Below are 17,353 nucleotides of genomic sequence, written 5' to 3' on the forward strand. Positions count from 1 at the left end.
TAAATTAAATGTGTCTGGGCTTGAAATAGTTTTACCATTTACTGCACTTTTTATTCTTAGTCATTTTCCTATTGAAATCTCGCAAATTCACAGAAAATATCTTACTTCCGCATTGAAAAATAAAGTGGATAGTCTTATTTGACTTTTAGAGAACATAGACATTCTTTTGGTTATGAATTAAATATAAATTGGTTCAATTTGGATAACAGTGAAATGATTTAAATATAAATAAAAAAATATATTTTGATTCAAAATGCCATATACGCTACTATTAAAAAGTTTGGTGTTTGTAGGTTTTTTTTTTTTTTTTTTTTAAAGAAGCCTTGCAAAGACTACATTTATTTGAACAAACATACAGAAAAAAACTTTAATATTGTGAAATATTTTTAAAATTAAAAAAAATATATATATATATATATATATATATATATATATATATATATATATATATATATATAAATTAAATGTAATTTATTCCTGTGATGGCAAAGCAGCCATTACTCCAGTCTTCAGTGTCACATGATACTTCAGAAATCATTCTAATATGCTCAAGAAATATTTCTTATTATTATCAATTTTGAAAACAGTTGTGCTGCTTAATATTTTTGTTGGAAACTATGATTCATTTTTTCAGGATTTTTTTTTTTTTATAAATAGAAAGTTCAAAAGGGTAACTTTTATTTTGTAACATTATAAATGTGTCTGCTGTCACTTCTGATCAATTTAATGTGCCGTTGCTGAATAAAATAATTAATTAAAGTATTAATTTTGAGTAGTTTTGAGTAGTATATACTATACATAATGTATATTTGAATAACTTATACATTTGTAAGGGTAAAAAAGTAAAGTGGCCTTACCCTGGTAATGGTAAATCTGTGTTACTTTGAGAAATATACAGATATACGCTGAACGATTATCATATTCATATACCAATGTGTTTTTATGGTACTCCAGGGCATTTCAAGTAAATACCATGGTGCTACCTTGGTACATGTCCAAAAACCCCTGGTATTACCTGAGTAATTTATTGTTGTACACTGAAGAGTTATATTTTCCCGAATGGCTTTGTTTCATCATCTGCAACTGTGAGAATATTGTAGGTGGTGACAGTGCCCCCCCTTCCCCACAAATCACTGACTCATCTGTATTCCTCTGCTGTCTCCCATGTGGCCTGGTCCTTTCGTCACATGGCCGGTGTGTGCCCTCCAATAGAATCAGCCTCATTTTCGCCCCTCCACTGAATTATAATGATACGTGGACTCCGATGACCCAACCAATCAGGCGAGGAGAGCTGGCATTCTCCAAATATCATACCCGCTCATCAATATTCCTCTAGTTTTTTCCTCCCGAGTCTCACCCCACCCCTTCATCCCAAACCCCCACCTCCTGTTTGTTGGCCCACCCCTCCAGCAACACAATAGGGGTAATTGTCCATGCAACACACACACATTGGCACATAAAGACGGACAGACAAGAGCGTGTGGCGTTTCCCTGCCATATGCCGTCCCTCCTCTGGAATGTGATTATCCTCCGTGAAGGAAAAAAACAGAGGCTGAGCGGAAAACAGTGTGCGGGGGAAGCAAGTGAGGGAGGAAAGAAAAAGGAGGAGGAGTAAAGCAAGTGGAGAGAGAGAGAGAGAGAGGAAGGATGGAGGATGCAGAGTGTGTGGCAGCAGAGCTAGAGAAGGGAGGGTTCATGAGAGGGCAGTTCAGTCTGGTGTGATTCTCTGGATAAGGACGACGTTACTCTGGAGAACTGAAGTGGAAATCTCTTTTGCACACACACACACACACACACACACACACACACTGCTGCCATCTCAAAATCGACGAAGACTCACATCAGGTCAGTGCTGTCTCTTTTGCGTTTGCATACAGCTGACCACAGTTGAGAAGGGCTGTGGCTCTTGAAGCTCGTCAGGTTTACCGCAACAGACTATACGGTTGAGTCTTTCAAGTAGTCTAGAACAGAAACCTGTGCTGTTTTGAACATGAAAGCATGTTTGTGTGTGACATTTTTATCTAGGAAGACGCATTTTTAATTCTGCAGACACTGAAGCAGCGGTGTGTGTGTGTGTGTACGTGGGTGGATTTGAAAGGTGCTTTTGTGTAAAACCTAAAGCAAAAACATAGTTAAACTGCATTTTTTTTGTGCTCGAGTCACAGCGATGAACATTCCTGGGGTGAATCAGACACACAAATGCGAACGCAGACACAGATGCAGAAACAGATGGATGTGGAAACAGGTCAGGGTGCTTCATGGAAGCAGGTGGAGATCTGTGTGTGATAGGTGTGTGATCAGTGTCCAGCCACCAGCAAACACCACACAGCTATCAGATTAATCAGAGATGTACAGTATCTCTTACAGGATCAAGGAAGTGTTAAGACTTGTTAATGTGCTAAATAACAAATATGTGTGGGCATAGCATCACAGATGGCTAAGACTGCTTTAGCACCTCGGTTCAGACTGCTTTAGCACCTCGGTTCAAGCTCTACGTCAATCTCTTGATGTCTTTTTTTTTTTTTTAAGTATAAACTTTGTCTCAGATGTTTATCCTAAAATATAGACAAAAAGAGAGAACTTTTACTGTGACACTACTGGACCGAAGGTTTGAAATATGTTTTTGAAAGAAGCCTCACCAAGGCTGCATTTATTGGACAAAAAATAGAGTAAAAATAGTAAATAATATTACAATTTAAAATGACTGTTTTCTGTTTGAATATATTTTAAAACGTCATTTATTCCTGTGATGGCAAAGCTGAATTTTCAGGAGCCATTACTTCAGTTTCAGTGCCACATGATCATTCTAATAGGCTGATTTTCGGCTCATTTATTATCAGTTATTATTGGTGCTCACTGCTCAATTATTAATAATGGCTCTTATTATCAATTTTGGAAACAGTTTTTGCTGCTTAATATTTTAGTGGAAACCTTAATACTTTTTTTCATGATTCTTTGATGAATTTTGATGAATTTAATATGTGCCTGCTGAATAAAAGCATTCATTTGTCATCATTTTTTTTTTTTTTTAATCAGCATTTGATTTCTGAAGGATCATGTGACACTGAAGACTGGAATAATGATGCTGAAAATTCAGCTTTGTATCATAGGAATAATATATTTTAAAATATATTCAAATAGAAAACTTGTTTTAAAGGTGCCAAGAACATGTTTTCAAAAGATGTAATATAAGTCTAAGGTGTCCCCTGAATGTGTCTGTGAAGTTTCAGCTCAAAATACCCCATAGTTTTTTTTAAATAAATTTTTTTAACTGCCTATTTTGGGGCATCATTATAAATGCGCCGATTTATGCAGCGCGGCCCCTTTAAATCTCGTGCTCTCCGCCCACGGAGCTCGTGCTTGCCTTAAACAGCTATAAACAAAGTTCACACAGCTAATATAACCCTCAAAATGGATCTTTACAAAGTGTTCGTCATGCAACGTGTAATCGCGTAAGTAGAGTATTTAATTGGATGTTTACATTTGATATTGAATGAGTTTGAGGCTGTGCTCCGTGGCTAGCGGCTAATGCTACACTGCTGGAGAGATTTATAAAGAATGAAGTTGTGTTTATGAATTATACAGACTGCAAGTGTTTAAAAAATGAAAATAACGACAGTCTTGTCTCCGTGAATACAGTAAGAAACGATGGTAACTTTAACCACATTTAACAGTACATTAGCAACATGCTAACGAAACATTTAGAAAGACAATTTACAAATATAACTAAAAATATCATGATATCATGGATCATGTCAGTTATTATTGCTCCATCTGCCATTTTTCGCTATTGTCCTTGCTTGCTTACCTAGTCTGATGATTCAGCTGTGCACATCCAGACGTTATACTGGCTGCCCTTGTCTAATGCCTTTCATAATGTTGGGAACATGAGCTGGCATATGCAAATATTGGGGGCGTTACGTAACAGTCGGTGTTATGTTGAGATTCGCATGTTCTTCAGAGGTCTTTTAAACAAATGAGATTTATATAAGAAGGAGGAAACAATGGAGTTTGAGACTCACTGTATGTCTTTTCCATGTACTGAACTCTTGTTATTTAACCATGCCGAGGTAAATTCAATTTTTGAATCTAGGGCACCTTTAAATTAATAATACTTCACAATATTACTGTTTTTACTGTATATTTTTTATCAAATAATAGGTGAGCATAATTCAAAAACATTAACCAGTAGTCTGTATTTTACACTATTATAGAGCAATAGCATCAGATAAAATGGGCTTGATTAGAAATGTGCATATTAATCTCTGACTTTTGATTATAGACTTTTTGTCTAGGCAATTCTGAGCTCAGTTTGTGTCTTTATTAAAATCTAGATGTGTTTTTTACAGCAAAGTTTTAATTTCTCTTTCTACTTTTATTTCTGTGGAGAAGAAGCTATTGAGATAGCAATGCAGTCATTTTTCTCACCTTTGTGGTGTCCGTCTAAACAGTCATGTGGGTTGGTGACCTCACTCACTGACACCTACACTGTCTCATACTGAGAAAGCGTGCAGAGAAATGTTGATGTATTAATATCTGCTTCTCGCTGTTAAACATGTGACTGCTTTCAGTTGTGAAGTTAATCATGCACACACGCAAGAACCAAAAAGCAGAACTGTGCTGCAGGAAAGTGATATAAAAACAAGCTCAAAAAAGAGAAGCAGTATTTTTTAAAAAGTAATATAAAATACTATTCTGAAATCATTTTAAAAACATGGCCAAATTTATTTATTTATTCTCATACTTAGGGTTAGGTGTTTGTTTGAATAATTTAAGCACTAAACGTTGGCTCTAGCACCACTTGTGCTACAGGCATGAATGATACTTCAAATCGTGCAGTTTATTTATGAAAGGTGTGTTGACTTTTGTCTGGGAGATGATAAAACGGGTGAAAACAATCCCATAGACTTACACTGGAGGACATCAATCACATTCCCTGTATATTATAATACTTCTAATAAATGCAACTGCACATTTTCTTGCTTAGATGACAAAATAATTGTGCTTTATTATGATAAAGCATGTAATGTACTGTACTGTTGAAATATTATCATTCAGCATGCTAAAAATTTGAAGGCAGACAAAAGTCATTTCCTGATTGCGTCATTAATACCAACCATAGTGTTGTATATAGAGTTTACCGTCCATTCGTTTCCTGTTATAATTCTTTTTAAGGCCCATAAGGTTCTACAGAAACTCATAGTCCTGTTTGCATTGGGACAGAGAGAGAGAGAGAGAGACTAAAGAGATGAAAGCTGGAAAGTGGGTTTGTTGATATTACCACACATTAAGCCTTCCCTCTCATTGATCCCTCACTCAGCAGCTTTTATTGACTCCTGTAATTATTCTCCAGTCGCCAGCAGTCAGCGAATTCATGTACTGTATACATGCATATTTTTGAATGGCTACAAAACTGTGAAGAATAGAAGAAATTCACTGTGGTTCACTTTATTTTACTTCTGGAAATATTGTGCATCATCTAAGCTGATGTTATGTTGTTGTTCACTAAACATTTATTATTGCTGTCAGTGTCTGACTTCTTCTCACATTGGCTGTGAAACCGGTTTTGTGACCGGTGAGGGGAAAGAGTGAGACAGCCACAGGAAGAAGAAAAGCAGCTGCTTGTTTTGGGTGACACCTATAAAGCGAGTTGCATGTAGAGGGCATTTCCCTGTTGCTTAGCGTATTATTGTGTGATTTAAGATGGAGAGGAAACATCTTAGGAATGTGAGAGAAAGACAAACCCAGCCACACCGGAGAACCAATAGCAGAGCAGGTATTTTTCTAATTTCCTTATTGCATTTCCTTGTGACATGACCTTCAGTTCATGTGTATTCGTTCCAAGTTCTCATGTTGTACTCTCGATATGTATTAGTTTTGTTTCAACAAGTTTTTTGACCTGTGCATTTTTCACGATGAGGCAGAGAGATGCATGCTGTTTGAATTGTCTAGCCCAAAAACTTCATCAGGCCATTATATATATGTTGGTATATGTTATCTATCTGATCGTTTCAGCTTGTAGACAGTTTGATGTAAATTCAAATATACATAAACAGATTTTTTTTAAGATTTTTTTTTTTGCATTGTGACATTATTTTAATTAAAATTAAGCATATTTTCCCAAAATTGTCATTACTGTAATGTGAAAATAAATATATTAAAAATAATTATATTATTATTATTCATTTATTGTATTATTATTATTTTTAATCATTTTATGTAATACAGTAAAAAAAAATATTGAGAATAATAATTACAAAAAAAGTAAAAAAAAAAATCTCTGGATCCATACAGTGCTAAATAAATATCAATTATATTTTGCAAAAATAAATAAATATATATATATATATATATATATATATATATATATATATATATATATATATATATATATATATATATATATATATATATATATTTATTTATTTATTTTTTATATATATATATATATATATATATATATATTTATTTTTTATATATATATATATATATATATATATATATATTTATTTATTTATTTATTTGTTTATTTTTTAATATATATATTTATTTATTTATTTATATATATATATATATATATATATATATATATATATATATATATATATATATATATATATATCCATTTGATTTTTGGGAGAAATATGACCTGCACAAGTATGGAGATGCATTTGGTGATCATTTATTGGTATTGTCTTTAATTAATTATGAATATTACTTTGATAAAGCCATGCTAAATTGCATTAATCACCAGTATCATGAAGTAAAAAAAAATGAAACAATGACAACAATCATGAATGTTCTGAAAGCTTCTTAAACATTTTAATTGAGATCTCCATCTAATTTACTATGCTTTTACAGTAGTAATAATGACAGTAGGTGCATGCTGTCATATTTTGGTAGAAACTGGTTACTATTTTTGTAATGTTTTGGCTGACTTTTATTATGTCAATATTGAATCAGTGTTTGGAGCACAGTTTGTAAATGCAGGGTTTATCTGATGTACTGTCGCTTTCATGCATGCAGTTCAGCTCAGTCTTCTGATAGTTGGTTACGTTAAATGCATGCATACATACTGGAAATTGTTTGATCCTAATTTAGGGAAGCATTTTTTATTACATCAACCAAATCCATAACTCACTGCCTTATTGAACACCACAGTATTTACAGTCATTATGGGCACTCGACTGTGAACATGATTCATGGCAAATCTACTCTAATGTTCTAACAAGGGCTACACATAAACGCTAAATTACATGCTACACAGTATCATAAATAAACCTCATAAACATGTCATTGCTATTTTTCATTTGTATTCAGATAAAAGATGACTATATTTTGTGTTTCTAACCAAGCAAACTGATTAATTGAGGTGTCATGGAAACAATTTGGATGGTTATCCAGCTCCACACATCCCAGTACTCCATTCAGTGTGCTGATTTGTGCAGCATTTATTGGGAGAGTCTGTCTTTGATAGCTCATAAAAAGGCTTTATTTAGGGTCCCACCAGCCCCTTCTTTCATGTTCGTTAAAGTTTGTTTGTTGTGGTTGTCGTATTTGCTTACAGGGTTTTTTTTTTTTTTTTTTAAAGCTTCCATTAAAAATGATTATTATGTGAACATGTGTGTTCGTTTGAGTGTGTGGGGGACACCAGATCCTTCTGTCACAAGGGCTCCAGATGGCACAAGGAAAAAGCCTTGCTTTAATCTCACGCCCAGGATAAAATGCACACAAACACACACACACACAGTCCCACTCAAAAAAATACCTTACTTTAAACTTGTTTGAATCTACATTAAACTTTACTTTGTTTCAGCTGGTTAGTGTACTTTCATTTGTTGAGTTCTTCATCATTTATCACTGCATTGTGTCCCTCTTTACTTCCCCAGCTGGTTTAATTGTCTCTCAGTAGTGTAATAGTTTTATATTTTCAGCTGCGCTCTTTATAAGCTGCGTGAGTGTCAGCGTGTGCCTTCATGCTCACATGTGTGTACAATTGGAAACCACACGCCACTTGTTTACTGTTTGGCTTTCATCTTTTATGTGCATTAGAAATAGAGTATACATTAACATGGCTCTCTGATGCCCTAGATATCACAGCAGAATTAATTGCTGGTGCGTCTCTGGGGATTTACTTTTCTTTTGTTTCGCTACAAATGCTGGATTAATGTTCTCTTATGCTCTCTTCACACGCAGACCTTCTGCTCAGTGTTATTATTATCCAGAATACATTTGTCTACTTTAATTGTTCTACAACATCATACATAATACAGTTTTATGGTTTCACTTTTAAGGTAAAATTATATTATTTTGCATACAGATTCTATTTATTTATTTATTCATCAATCATTGTGGCTTTTTAAAATTAATTTTGTATAATTAAGTCTATTTTATTTATTTACTTTGCATTGACATTATTTTAAGCTTTCAACTTCATCTCAACTTCATCTAAATGATACATTTCTTATAATTAAATGTATTTATTTAGCATTATTTATGCTAGAATTATTTTAAGCTTTCTGCTTTTTCTATTTCATAAGGAGAATTCTCTGTGACCTAAGCGAGGTTCATATTAAAATCATTTATTGAGTATTGTGTTAAAGAACTGGCCTGCATGAAAGCCAGACCTGAACTCCAGTGAACACCTTTGGGATGAAATGCCATTTATGCCTAAATGGAATCAAATCCTCACAACCGTCATGTTTAACAAGTACATATGAGTGTGGTGTTTCTGGTGCCCACATTTAGTGATCCAGACATGTTCTTGACAGGTTTTGTGTCATTAAGATATCTTCCTGTTCTCTTTTTAGCTCACCCACAAGTTTCTCAGTATCTGTATGCTCCTCATTTTCCATCAGTATAGAGATAATCATGAGATCACCTCAAAATGCTTTTTGTTTTGTTTCTGGAATGTAGATTCCTGTATTACGTGACCATATGTGTCCATGTGTCTTAGGAGAGATAGTTTTACAGACTTCAGGGTTTAGGATCAAATTTTAGTATCATTAGTGTTGGCCTAGTGATTGGCTGATGCTAACTGGGGTCAGTAAGAAAATAATACTTTTATTCAGCAAGAACACATTCAATTGAAAAAAAGTGTCAGTAAAGACATTTATGATGTTACAAAAGATTTCTATTTCAAATAAATGCTTTTTTTAAACTTTCTATTCATCAGAACATCCTGAAAAAACAATTATTATAATAACAATAAATGTTTCTTAAGCATCAAATCAGCATATTTGAATGATTTCTGAAGCATCTTGGACACTGAAGACCAGCTTTGCCATCACAGGAATAAATTACATTTTAAAATATATTAAATTAGAAAAGTTATTTTAAATTGTAATAAAATTTCAGAATTTTTACTGTATTTTTGATCAAATAAATGGAGCCTTTAAAAAAAACATTAAAAAAAAAAGCTTACTGATTCCAAACTTTGAACTGAAATGTTTCAAATGTCATAATCGTGTTCCCCCATTATTTTTGTGAATGGTGGCGAGAATAAAACTATTTTTGATTTTTGGAAACTAAATATTTCTTATGTTGTCTTTCAGATAAAGCTGGCAACCCCAGCTGCTTTCCCTCCAAACAATCTGATGAAGAAGAACCTTGTGTTGGGGTGAAGATCGCTCAGAACAAAGGTGGGCAATATCCCTCCCTTCCTTCTGTCTCTTCCTTTCTCTGTTCATTTAAACTTTGAGCTTGGACCTGTGAGAATCTACCATTTTACTGTAGCTGTTGTGTGTCAGAATGAATCCGCTGCGAGCTGTTGTATTTATGATCTGTTGTAAGAGATAACAGATACTTTTACATGTTATGTAATAGTAGTTTTAAGTGTTATGGAAATTAATGGGCGTGACTGAGCCACAATTACTGAACATGCACTGGGATCAATGATTCATCCACCTCAGTTTTTGGTCTGTTTCTCTTGATTAATGGAACAAGGAGGTTAACATGGAGATGAATTTGGAGGATTTTGCAGTTAATTCATGCCATATTTGATGTTTAATGTACAATTATGTGGGGTAGGATCACTACACCACAGAAACCATGTGATCTACACAATATCCTTTTGTTTGTTGCTTCTTGGTGCAAGAACAAACACAAGAAATAGAGTGGTGCAGGGATGGCGTATTTTTGTAGGCCAAAAGTTAACAACAAAAAACCCAGTAGGATTTTTCCATTGGCCTTTGGACTATTGCAGAAAATAAGGTCTGTGACTAACAAAAGCGTATGATTCTTACATGTTTTGTTTATCAAAATAATCTTCACAAATGAACACAACTTTATGAATTTTGAACCGTAAATACAATTGGCAGAAGTCAAAAGCTAAATGTAGGCTATAAACAAACTACCACGGTCGCATGAATTCAAGGTCACCATCACTAAGCTTCCGACAACTCTTTCAGTCTTTTTTTAAAAACATGATCCACGAAAGTTTGAGTTATAATAGTTTGCAAGAGTGTGATTATAAACACATTGAGGCTGTGAAAGCAGACTAGATGAGTTGTAGTCCCATTTAGCCACTTGTTAGCAACCGATTTTAAAACATCACAAGAGGATATTACTGATGTATTTTATATCGTAGAATAAAACCTGAAAATCTCTTGAACTTTTGTTCACCACAGACCGTATTTTAAGCATTTAACCAAAAACCCATTCAAAAAAACCCATTGAGTTCTAGACGATGGAACCGTATACATATACATATTCCATCATTTACATTGTGCTGTGAGTGTCTGTAGCTCCATGTGTAAACAATTGCCATATTATACCTTCACAAAGTTTGTTTTCATTTGTCACATCAGTATTAACCGGAGAAGTTGTTTTTTTTTTTTTTTTCTCCAGATTAAATGGCATTACAGCAGTTGTGCTGGTCAGACTTGTTGAAGCTCGGAGACATGAACACTGAGCGTACTCTAGTAGTGGACTTATGATAATGCCAAATGTAAGAGATATCACTGAGTTGAATACATGAGAACTTCACCTTTATTTGAAAGTTCTGAACAGGTAGTTAATGGTGTGGTTTTGGCCTTGAGTATATGCCCTATAACGGTCGAGTGGTTTTTCATTGCTTATTTAGATTGTGTATGTACAGTATTTTGAAGCATCACATACTATATACAGGGCTGCCAAACTCACACAATTGACACTGTTCTCATGCTCTCATGCCACACAATCATTTTCTCATGCAGTGAAGCAAAGATGACACTGACACCGACAGACAATAGGGCTGGTTACTTTTGATAACAAAGTATCAACTTTCAAATGATCAATTTTATCAATTTTATTTCGAAATTCAAACAATAAATATCGTTTTGGCACTCTTAAATGTGACGTGACCGATCACTGTAGCACCTCAGTTTAAGCAGCACATGAACTGATCATGTCTTCCTCTTTACGTCTTGTTTATAGAAAATAAAAATGAATGAACATTAGAAGGTATGTTGAAAGATACAGTACAACTTACCGAAATGTATCACGTCTCATGTAATAGATCAATCAGTGTTTCAACCAGGAAAGAGATCAATAAAACACCTGGAGAACAATCAAATAAATAATTATTTTGAACTTTATTTTCATAAAAGAATCCTAGGAAAAAAATGTATCACGGTTTTCAGAAAATTACGAATTAAGAAGCACAACAGTTTTCTATATTCATAATAATCAGCATATTAGAATGATTTCTGAAGGATCGTGACAATGAAGACTGGAGTTATGATGCTGAAAATTCAGCTTTGGCATCACTGGAATAAATTACATTTTAAAAATATATTAAAATAGAAAACAGTAATAGTATTTCACAATATTACTGTTTTTACTGTATTTTTTATCAAATAAATGCAGCCTTGGTGAGTATAACAGATTTTAGAAACGTTAAAAAAATCTTACTGACCCCAAACTTTTGAATAGTAGTGTATATATATGCTAAACATTATGTACTTATGTTTAGCACATATAAAATAACTAAACGAATTTTCAGTTTCCTCCTGCATTGGTAGCAAAAAAAGAAAATTGCAGCTTGGCCTGTTAAACTTCATTCATATTATCTACATGTCTGGATCATCACATCATAGACTGGGCACCGATGGCCCTTTAGTGATTGTTGTGGATACTGTTGCTATGGCAGGTTGATGTTCAGATGTCATATATGCAAGCCTCAAAATAGAAAATACTGAAAATAGCTTAAAAATGGCACCGGAAGTGAGAAACAAAGCAGAAAATGGAAATTTTACTTCATTAACTCTATGCAACAGAAAGTAGGCATAAGTATTTATAGACATTCTTCAGGTTTGAGATGAGTTTGATTGAGTTGTTGCTATCTTAGTGTTGTCACGATACTGTAGTTTCCAACTTTGATACGATACCTTAAAAAATATCGATATTCAATACCATTTTCTATACCATGGGGAAACTGCCATATATAATTCCATACAGATAATTTCTTATTATATCATAATTTTTTATTAAATAATTTTTAATAATTTGGATAATTTTGTTGTAACCGCTTACACACAGCACAGGGTGGCTTTATTTAAATCGTTGAACTACATTTACAAAAAAAAAAATACAAGTACAGTCAGTAATAAAATAAGAACAAATTGCAAATGATAGCACAAATAAATAGACAAATAAAATAAACATGGCTTTAAGTTTTCAAGTAGGTCTAACAGTAGTATTCAGGTAAGAAATACAGACATGAAAGTAATAAAATGTAAAATAACACTGAATAGTTTTCATTGTAAAAATTAAATACAGATTAATGCTTACAATTAAAGTTACAAAAGTTATTCAGTCAAGAGTAGCGAGTGATTTTTCTCTTTGTCTTTTTTCTTTGATTAACATGATAAACAGAAGCAGGTTTATTGGACTGCTGTCACTTTAAGAGCTTATGCACAGATCCAATATACTGTTACACAACATGCATTTTCTATCAAATATTCCCGTTCCAAAGCTGACTCTAATTACCTGAATACTTGGAAAGACGAGCATTTTGACAACATTTTGTATGTATTTGTCCATTTAAGAGCAATAAGCCATGAAAAAGAAGTCAATTTGGTACTTGTGAGCTGTTTGAGAAGCGGCTTTATGAGAGCACCACCTATATAGATCACTGGTGTGAGCACGTTTTGTGCGAGCACAAAACCTGAAGGAATTACTAAAATTATACACAATACAAGCACTATTATTCAACCGGAGCTGATGAGTGTCAATTCGCTGTTGGAGAGAAGAGTATCAGTACTGAAGTAAAGGAGTATTGAAACCATTTTGAATTGATACATATCAAAATATCAATATTTTTGACAACACTGGTTGTGGCTGTCCGGGATGTGTCAAAATGGTTGTGCAATACCAGATTCTCAGGACACTAAACTCTTCTCTGTCTCCACTTGATGTCAAAATGAGGTTAAAGTAAATCAAATCTGCAGTGGAATCTGGTAAACAGTTTAATGAACTTGAAAGGTGTGTCTGTGCATGCAGTATACATGTTCAAGAATACTTGAACATGTGAATTTTTCTCTCAGTATTTTGTAACGTCATTGGGTTTATGTGTCACTAGTGCAAGTACACAGAGATTTGAGAGTTGGGAATGAGACTGATGCTACCCGAGGCTGTTGAAGGGACGCCATAGACTTTTGACAGGAATTAAAATGAGGTTGTGAGAAGTACAGTGCTTTCAATGAATTGTGTTGTGTAACTACATGCCAATTGTTCAACTGACAAAACATCCTTCCAAAAAACTTTCAATAGACAAAAATGACATTGAAAATGACATCTGATCTAGGACCTTTAAGGCAGGATCACACCAAGCCGACGGTCGGGCAGTTTTTGTTCGTCGGCCGACTAAGTTTTCTCAGTGTGTTCCGCACCGTCGGCTGAAGTTGGTCCTCGTCGACTTTTTTTCGGCCGATTCGACATGTTGAATCTGGGTCGGAGCTCGTCGGTCCGTCGGGCCATCTGATCATTCTGATTGGCTGTTCAGATACTGCCACCTGCTGGTTCGGACAGGCATTTCATCTCACGCAGGCGCAGAACTGATGTGCTACTTGGCCATTGGCTGTTTAGCGTTGGTTTGGTGTGTCAGGCCAACTTTAGACACAGACGCTGCCTACGTGAGCCAACCCCACAGTCTGCTTTCGTCGCCACTAGTTTGTCGGTGTTGGCTTGGTGTGTTCTGGCCTTTATACAGTGCATGCCATTCCAAATACTATCCCTTTCATACTTGTTTTCTTCCACTTAAAATTCAGTATGTCATCCACCCTGACTAAGATCTGTTCTGTTCAAATAATTCCCCTCACAGTCAAACTCCTGAGTCACTCTGGTTCACACTCCATTCAGAAATGCAACAATACTCACACTGGACTGTGCTCTAAAGGTTTTAAAGGGTTAGTTCACACAAAAATGAAAATTTAGTCATCATTTACTCCAAAACCTGTACTTTTTCTTCTCCAGAACACAAAAGGAGAAATTTTAAAGAATTTTTATATTTTTATTTTTGAGTGAACTATTCTATTGATGTGATAATTCAAAGATTTCCACTACAAAAGACCATTGTTTATGACTGTAAGTGAATGTAAGTGGCCTGCTGTGCTTGAGCGTGCTGTGTATGTGTGTATGGGTGTGTGTGTGTGTTTAGAAGGAGGGGCTGTTTCCTCGTGTCTTTGTAGCAGAGTTTCACTCAGTCCGTGGTTTATAGAGGACCGGAAGGCTTGAATGAAGAAAACGGCTCTTATATTTTTCTTGTTGTCCTGGGATTATTTGGACTCATTTTAACTGACAGAAGGTGAGATTACTCTGGCTTAACACTGATCACAATCTTACTCCTGCTAGACCTGTGTTTTCATTGGTTACCAGTATAATTCATCTTGGCAACAGCACATTAGCGGAGGACGCTGGAAAAGCTTTTGTGTATCTTGAAACACATTTGTTTTGTTTCCTTCTCTCTGACATATTGTTAGATTGCATTAAATTTTATTTTATTTTGCAATTATTCTGTTATTTTTAAATCAGACTGCTTCTATGAATATTTTAAATGATAGCAATCCACTTCATTATTTTTTCTGCAGAAATATGTCTGTCTCAGACATTTGGTCACCTCTCTGCTTTATTTCGGACTTTCTCATGGGTTAGTTTGCCAACATCCGTGAACAAGTTTTAGCAGTTCACATTTTTTTAGTCTTGTTAGTTTGCATTTTTCATCTGGCACCATTGCATGGTGAAGGAAATGCATTTTACATGTGTGCATTTCTAACTTCCTTCACATTTTTATTGCCTCTTTATGTTCCTGTATTTCAAGTTTTGAAACACTTTTGCTTGCTAATCCTGCTTCTCATGGTCAGTTCCCACCTCGTTTTGCGAACTAAATGAGCTGTTCTTATCTGTTCTGTGTTGGTTTGTATACTTTCCCACAAGGTTTCTATTGATAGGACAGGACCAAAGTGCAGCCATATTCAAATATACTGCATTTTTTTCCCATAAGCTGGAAATTGTACTATTCAAATTAAGGTTGATTACTACGTTCCAATTTGTGACTGTAACTAGTTTAAACCGGATGTTATGTGTCAAACTTCCATATACAAAAATGTAAACATCTGGAATGGGTTTAGTGACCAAAGATCCTTTACCTTTACTGGAACAAACTGCTGCTATTAAACTCAGATGTTGATCTGAGTCATTATCTTTAAATGAGCTCTCTATACAAGTCAAGTCAGACCACAGACTTCGTTTTCCTTTCTATACTTAGCTAGGAATGCCAAAGTTGGCACAAATCTAGTTTTAGACTCTGGGAATGCGGAACATTTGTACTTTTTCCCATGCTCACATTTTAGCAGGAATTATTATCATAGTTTAAATTCACAAGACCACACATGGCTTGACATCAACCTGGCTTGCTCTTCTACTCATTACAGCTGCGAGAAAAACCCAGCGAGACATTTCTAATAGATCTACAGTATACACAGGTGTTTCTCTGTTATGATGTGCACAATTTCTATTTCATCTGTTTTCCCAGACAGAGGATTATGGGAAGATGTTGCCATGGTAACTCAGAGGCCAGTTATATAGACTGATCCAGGCTATGCCCTGAAGTTAGCTGCATTATTCACCTGAGGATGCTTTTGTTGTTTTGTTAGGAAGGTATGCTTACACAAACAGCAAAATTGCCAAACTCTTTTCTGGTAAATCTACCTCATCTTAAACAGCTTTCCATCTTTTATCCATATACTGTATACCACTCAGACATCAGAACTAAAATGCTGTTAAAACTGTGATGCTAGTATTTGCCATAAATGGTCTTTAAGCACCGTTTCAATGAGACGTTTGGTCTAATTTTAGTAAGAAAATCTTCAACTCTTCTAGTAGTCTAATAATTTCTTCGTCTGTTTGGATGGAGAGAAGCTCTTCATCTTTGCATCTATCCAGTTCGATGACATTTCTTTCCACGGTGTCAATAATTATCATCCCATGTGACAGGTTTGCAGCCAAACCGTGTGAAGTGTTGTCGACTTTTTCAGAACTTTGGTTCAAACTGTTTGACAGCATTCTTATGCTAGAATGAATCTTCTAACCTTGTACACATTCAAGCTATTAATCTTACAGTGTTTTTCACACATAGCATCAGAAATTTTCCGGCAGTGTTGCAACTTCTTCATTTTGACAACTGGCCTTGATCACACATGACCTTTAAATAGAAAAATGATGATAAATGTACTGATAAGACTGAACGTGTGAAAGCGTCTGTTGGTAATCTAAATTATATTCCAATGTTTTCTGCATGTTTGTTAAAGTGTTTTGATACTTAGTAGGAAAATACTATTGTATTTGTATATAATATTTAATTATAATTTACAAACATTAATAATATTTTATATATTAATGCAAATCCAAATTTGGAAACGTGAGTGGAGCTTGCCTATTCACAACTCAATGTCAAAGTGCTTAAGTGTTGTGAATGGTTGAAACTACAAGTTTGCTATATGTTTTCATAAGATTTAACATTGTGTTGTTGAGTAAACACAGTAGGGGTGTAACAGTATTCAAACCGAACCAAAAAACCACAGTACACCACCCACGGTATGTACCAATGTACTCTCATTGCGTATTGAATGTACTTAATGCGTACTCATTGTGTACTGAGAGTACCCTGCCCCAGCCCAGCCCTGGCCCATTGTTGAGGTTGGGTTAGGAGTGTAACATTACATGAATTCATCCCACAAATTTTCGGTACGTGACGTGTCTTAAGGGTACACAACAAAAACAGTGTTGTAGCCTTAACCATCAATAATCGCAATAAGCTCTGCGTTTTGTTACTTTCAATTAGAAACCAAGTGTCATCTTTCAAATTCTGTCCATT

General features: G+C 34.7%; 1 protein-coding gene across 7 annotated transcripts in view; it reads left to right on the forward strand.

Moving 5' to 3' along the window:
• Positions 1-17,353, forward strand: part of fgd4a (FYVE, RhoGEF and PH domain containing 4a) — a 61,602-nt gene that overhangs the window by 19,389 nt on the left and 24,860 nt on the right. For 3 of the 7 annotated variants that reach the window (XM_048168873.1, XM_048168869.1, XM_048168870.1), the window contains exon 2: positions 9,555-9,641. Coding sequence is in view for 4 of the 7 variants with exons in the window: in XM_048168869.1 (XP_048024826.1) it covers positions 9,555-9,641 (87 nt within the window). In the remaining 3 variants the exon portion in view is untranslated. Of the gene's footprint in view, positions 1-1,579; positions 1,846-2,243; positions 2,290-5,633; positions 5,777-9,554; positions 9,642-14,642; positions 14,786-17,353 lie in introns of those variants that run through there. The other 4 variants (XM_048168874.1, XM_048168871.1, XM_048168868.1 and 1 more) reach the window with 4 other exon arrangements.

Source organism: Megalobrama amblycephala, linkage group LG19, assembly GCF_018812025.1.
Source record: "Megalobrama amblycephala isolate DHTTF-2021 linkage group LG19, ASM1881202v1, whole genome shotgun sequence".
NCBI classification, from domain to species: domain Eukaryota; kingdom Metazoa; phylum Chordata; class Actinopteri; order Cypriniformes; family Xenocyprididae; genus Megalobrama; species Megalobrama amblycephala.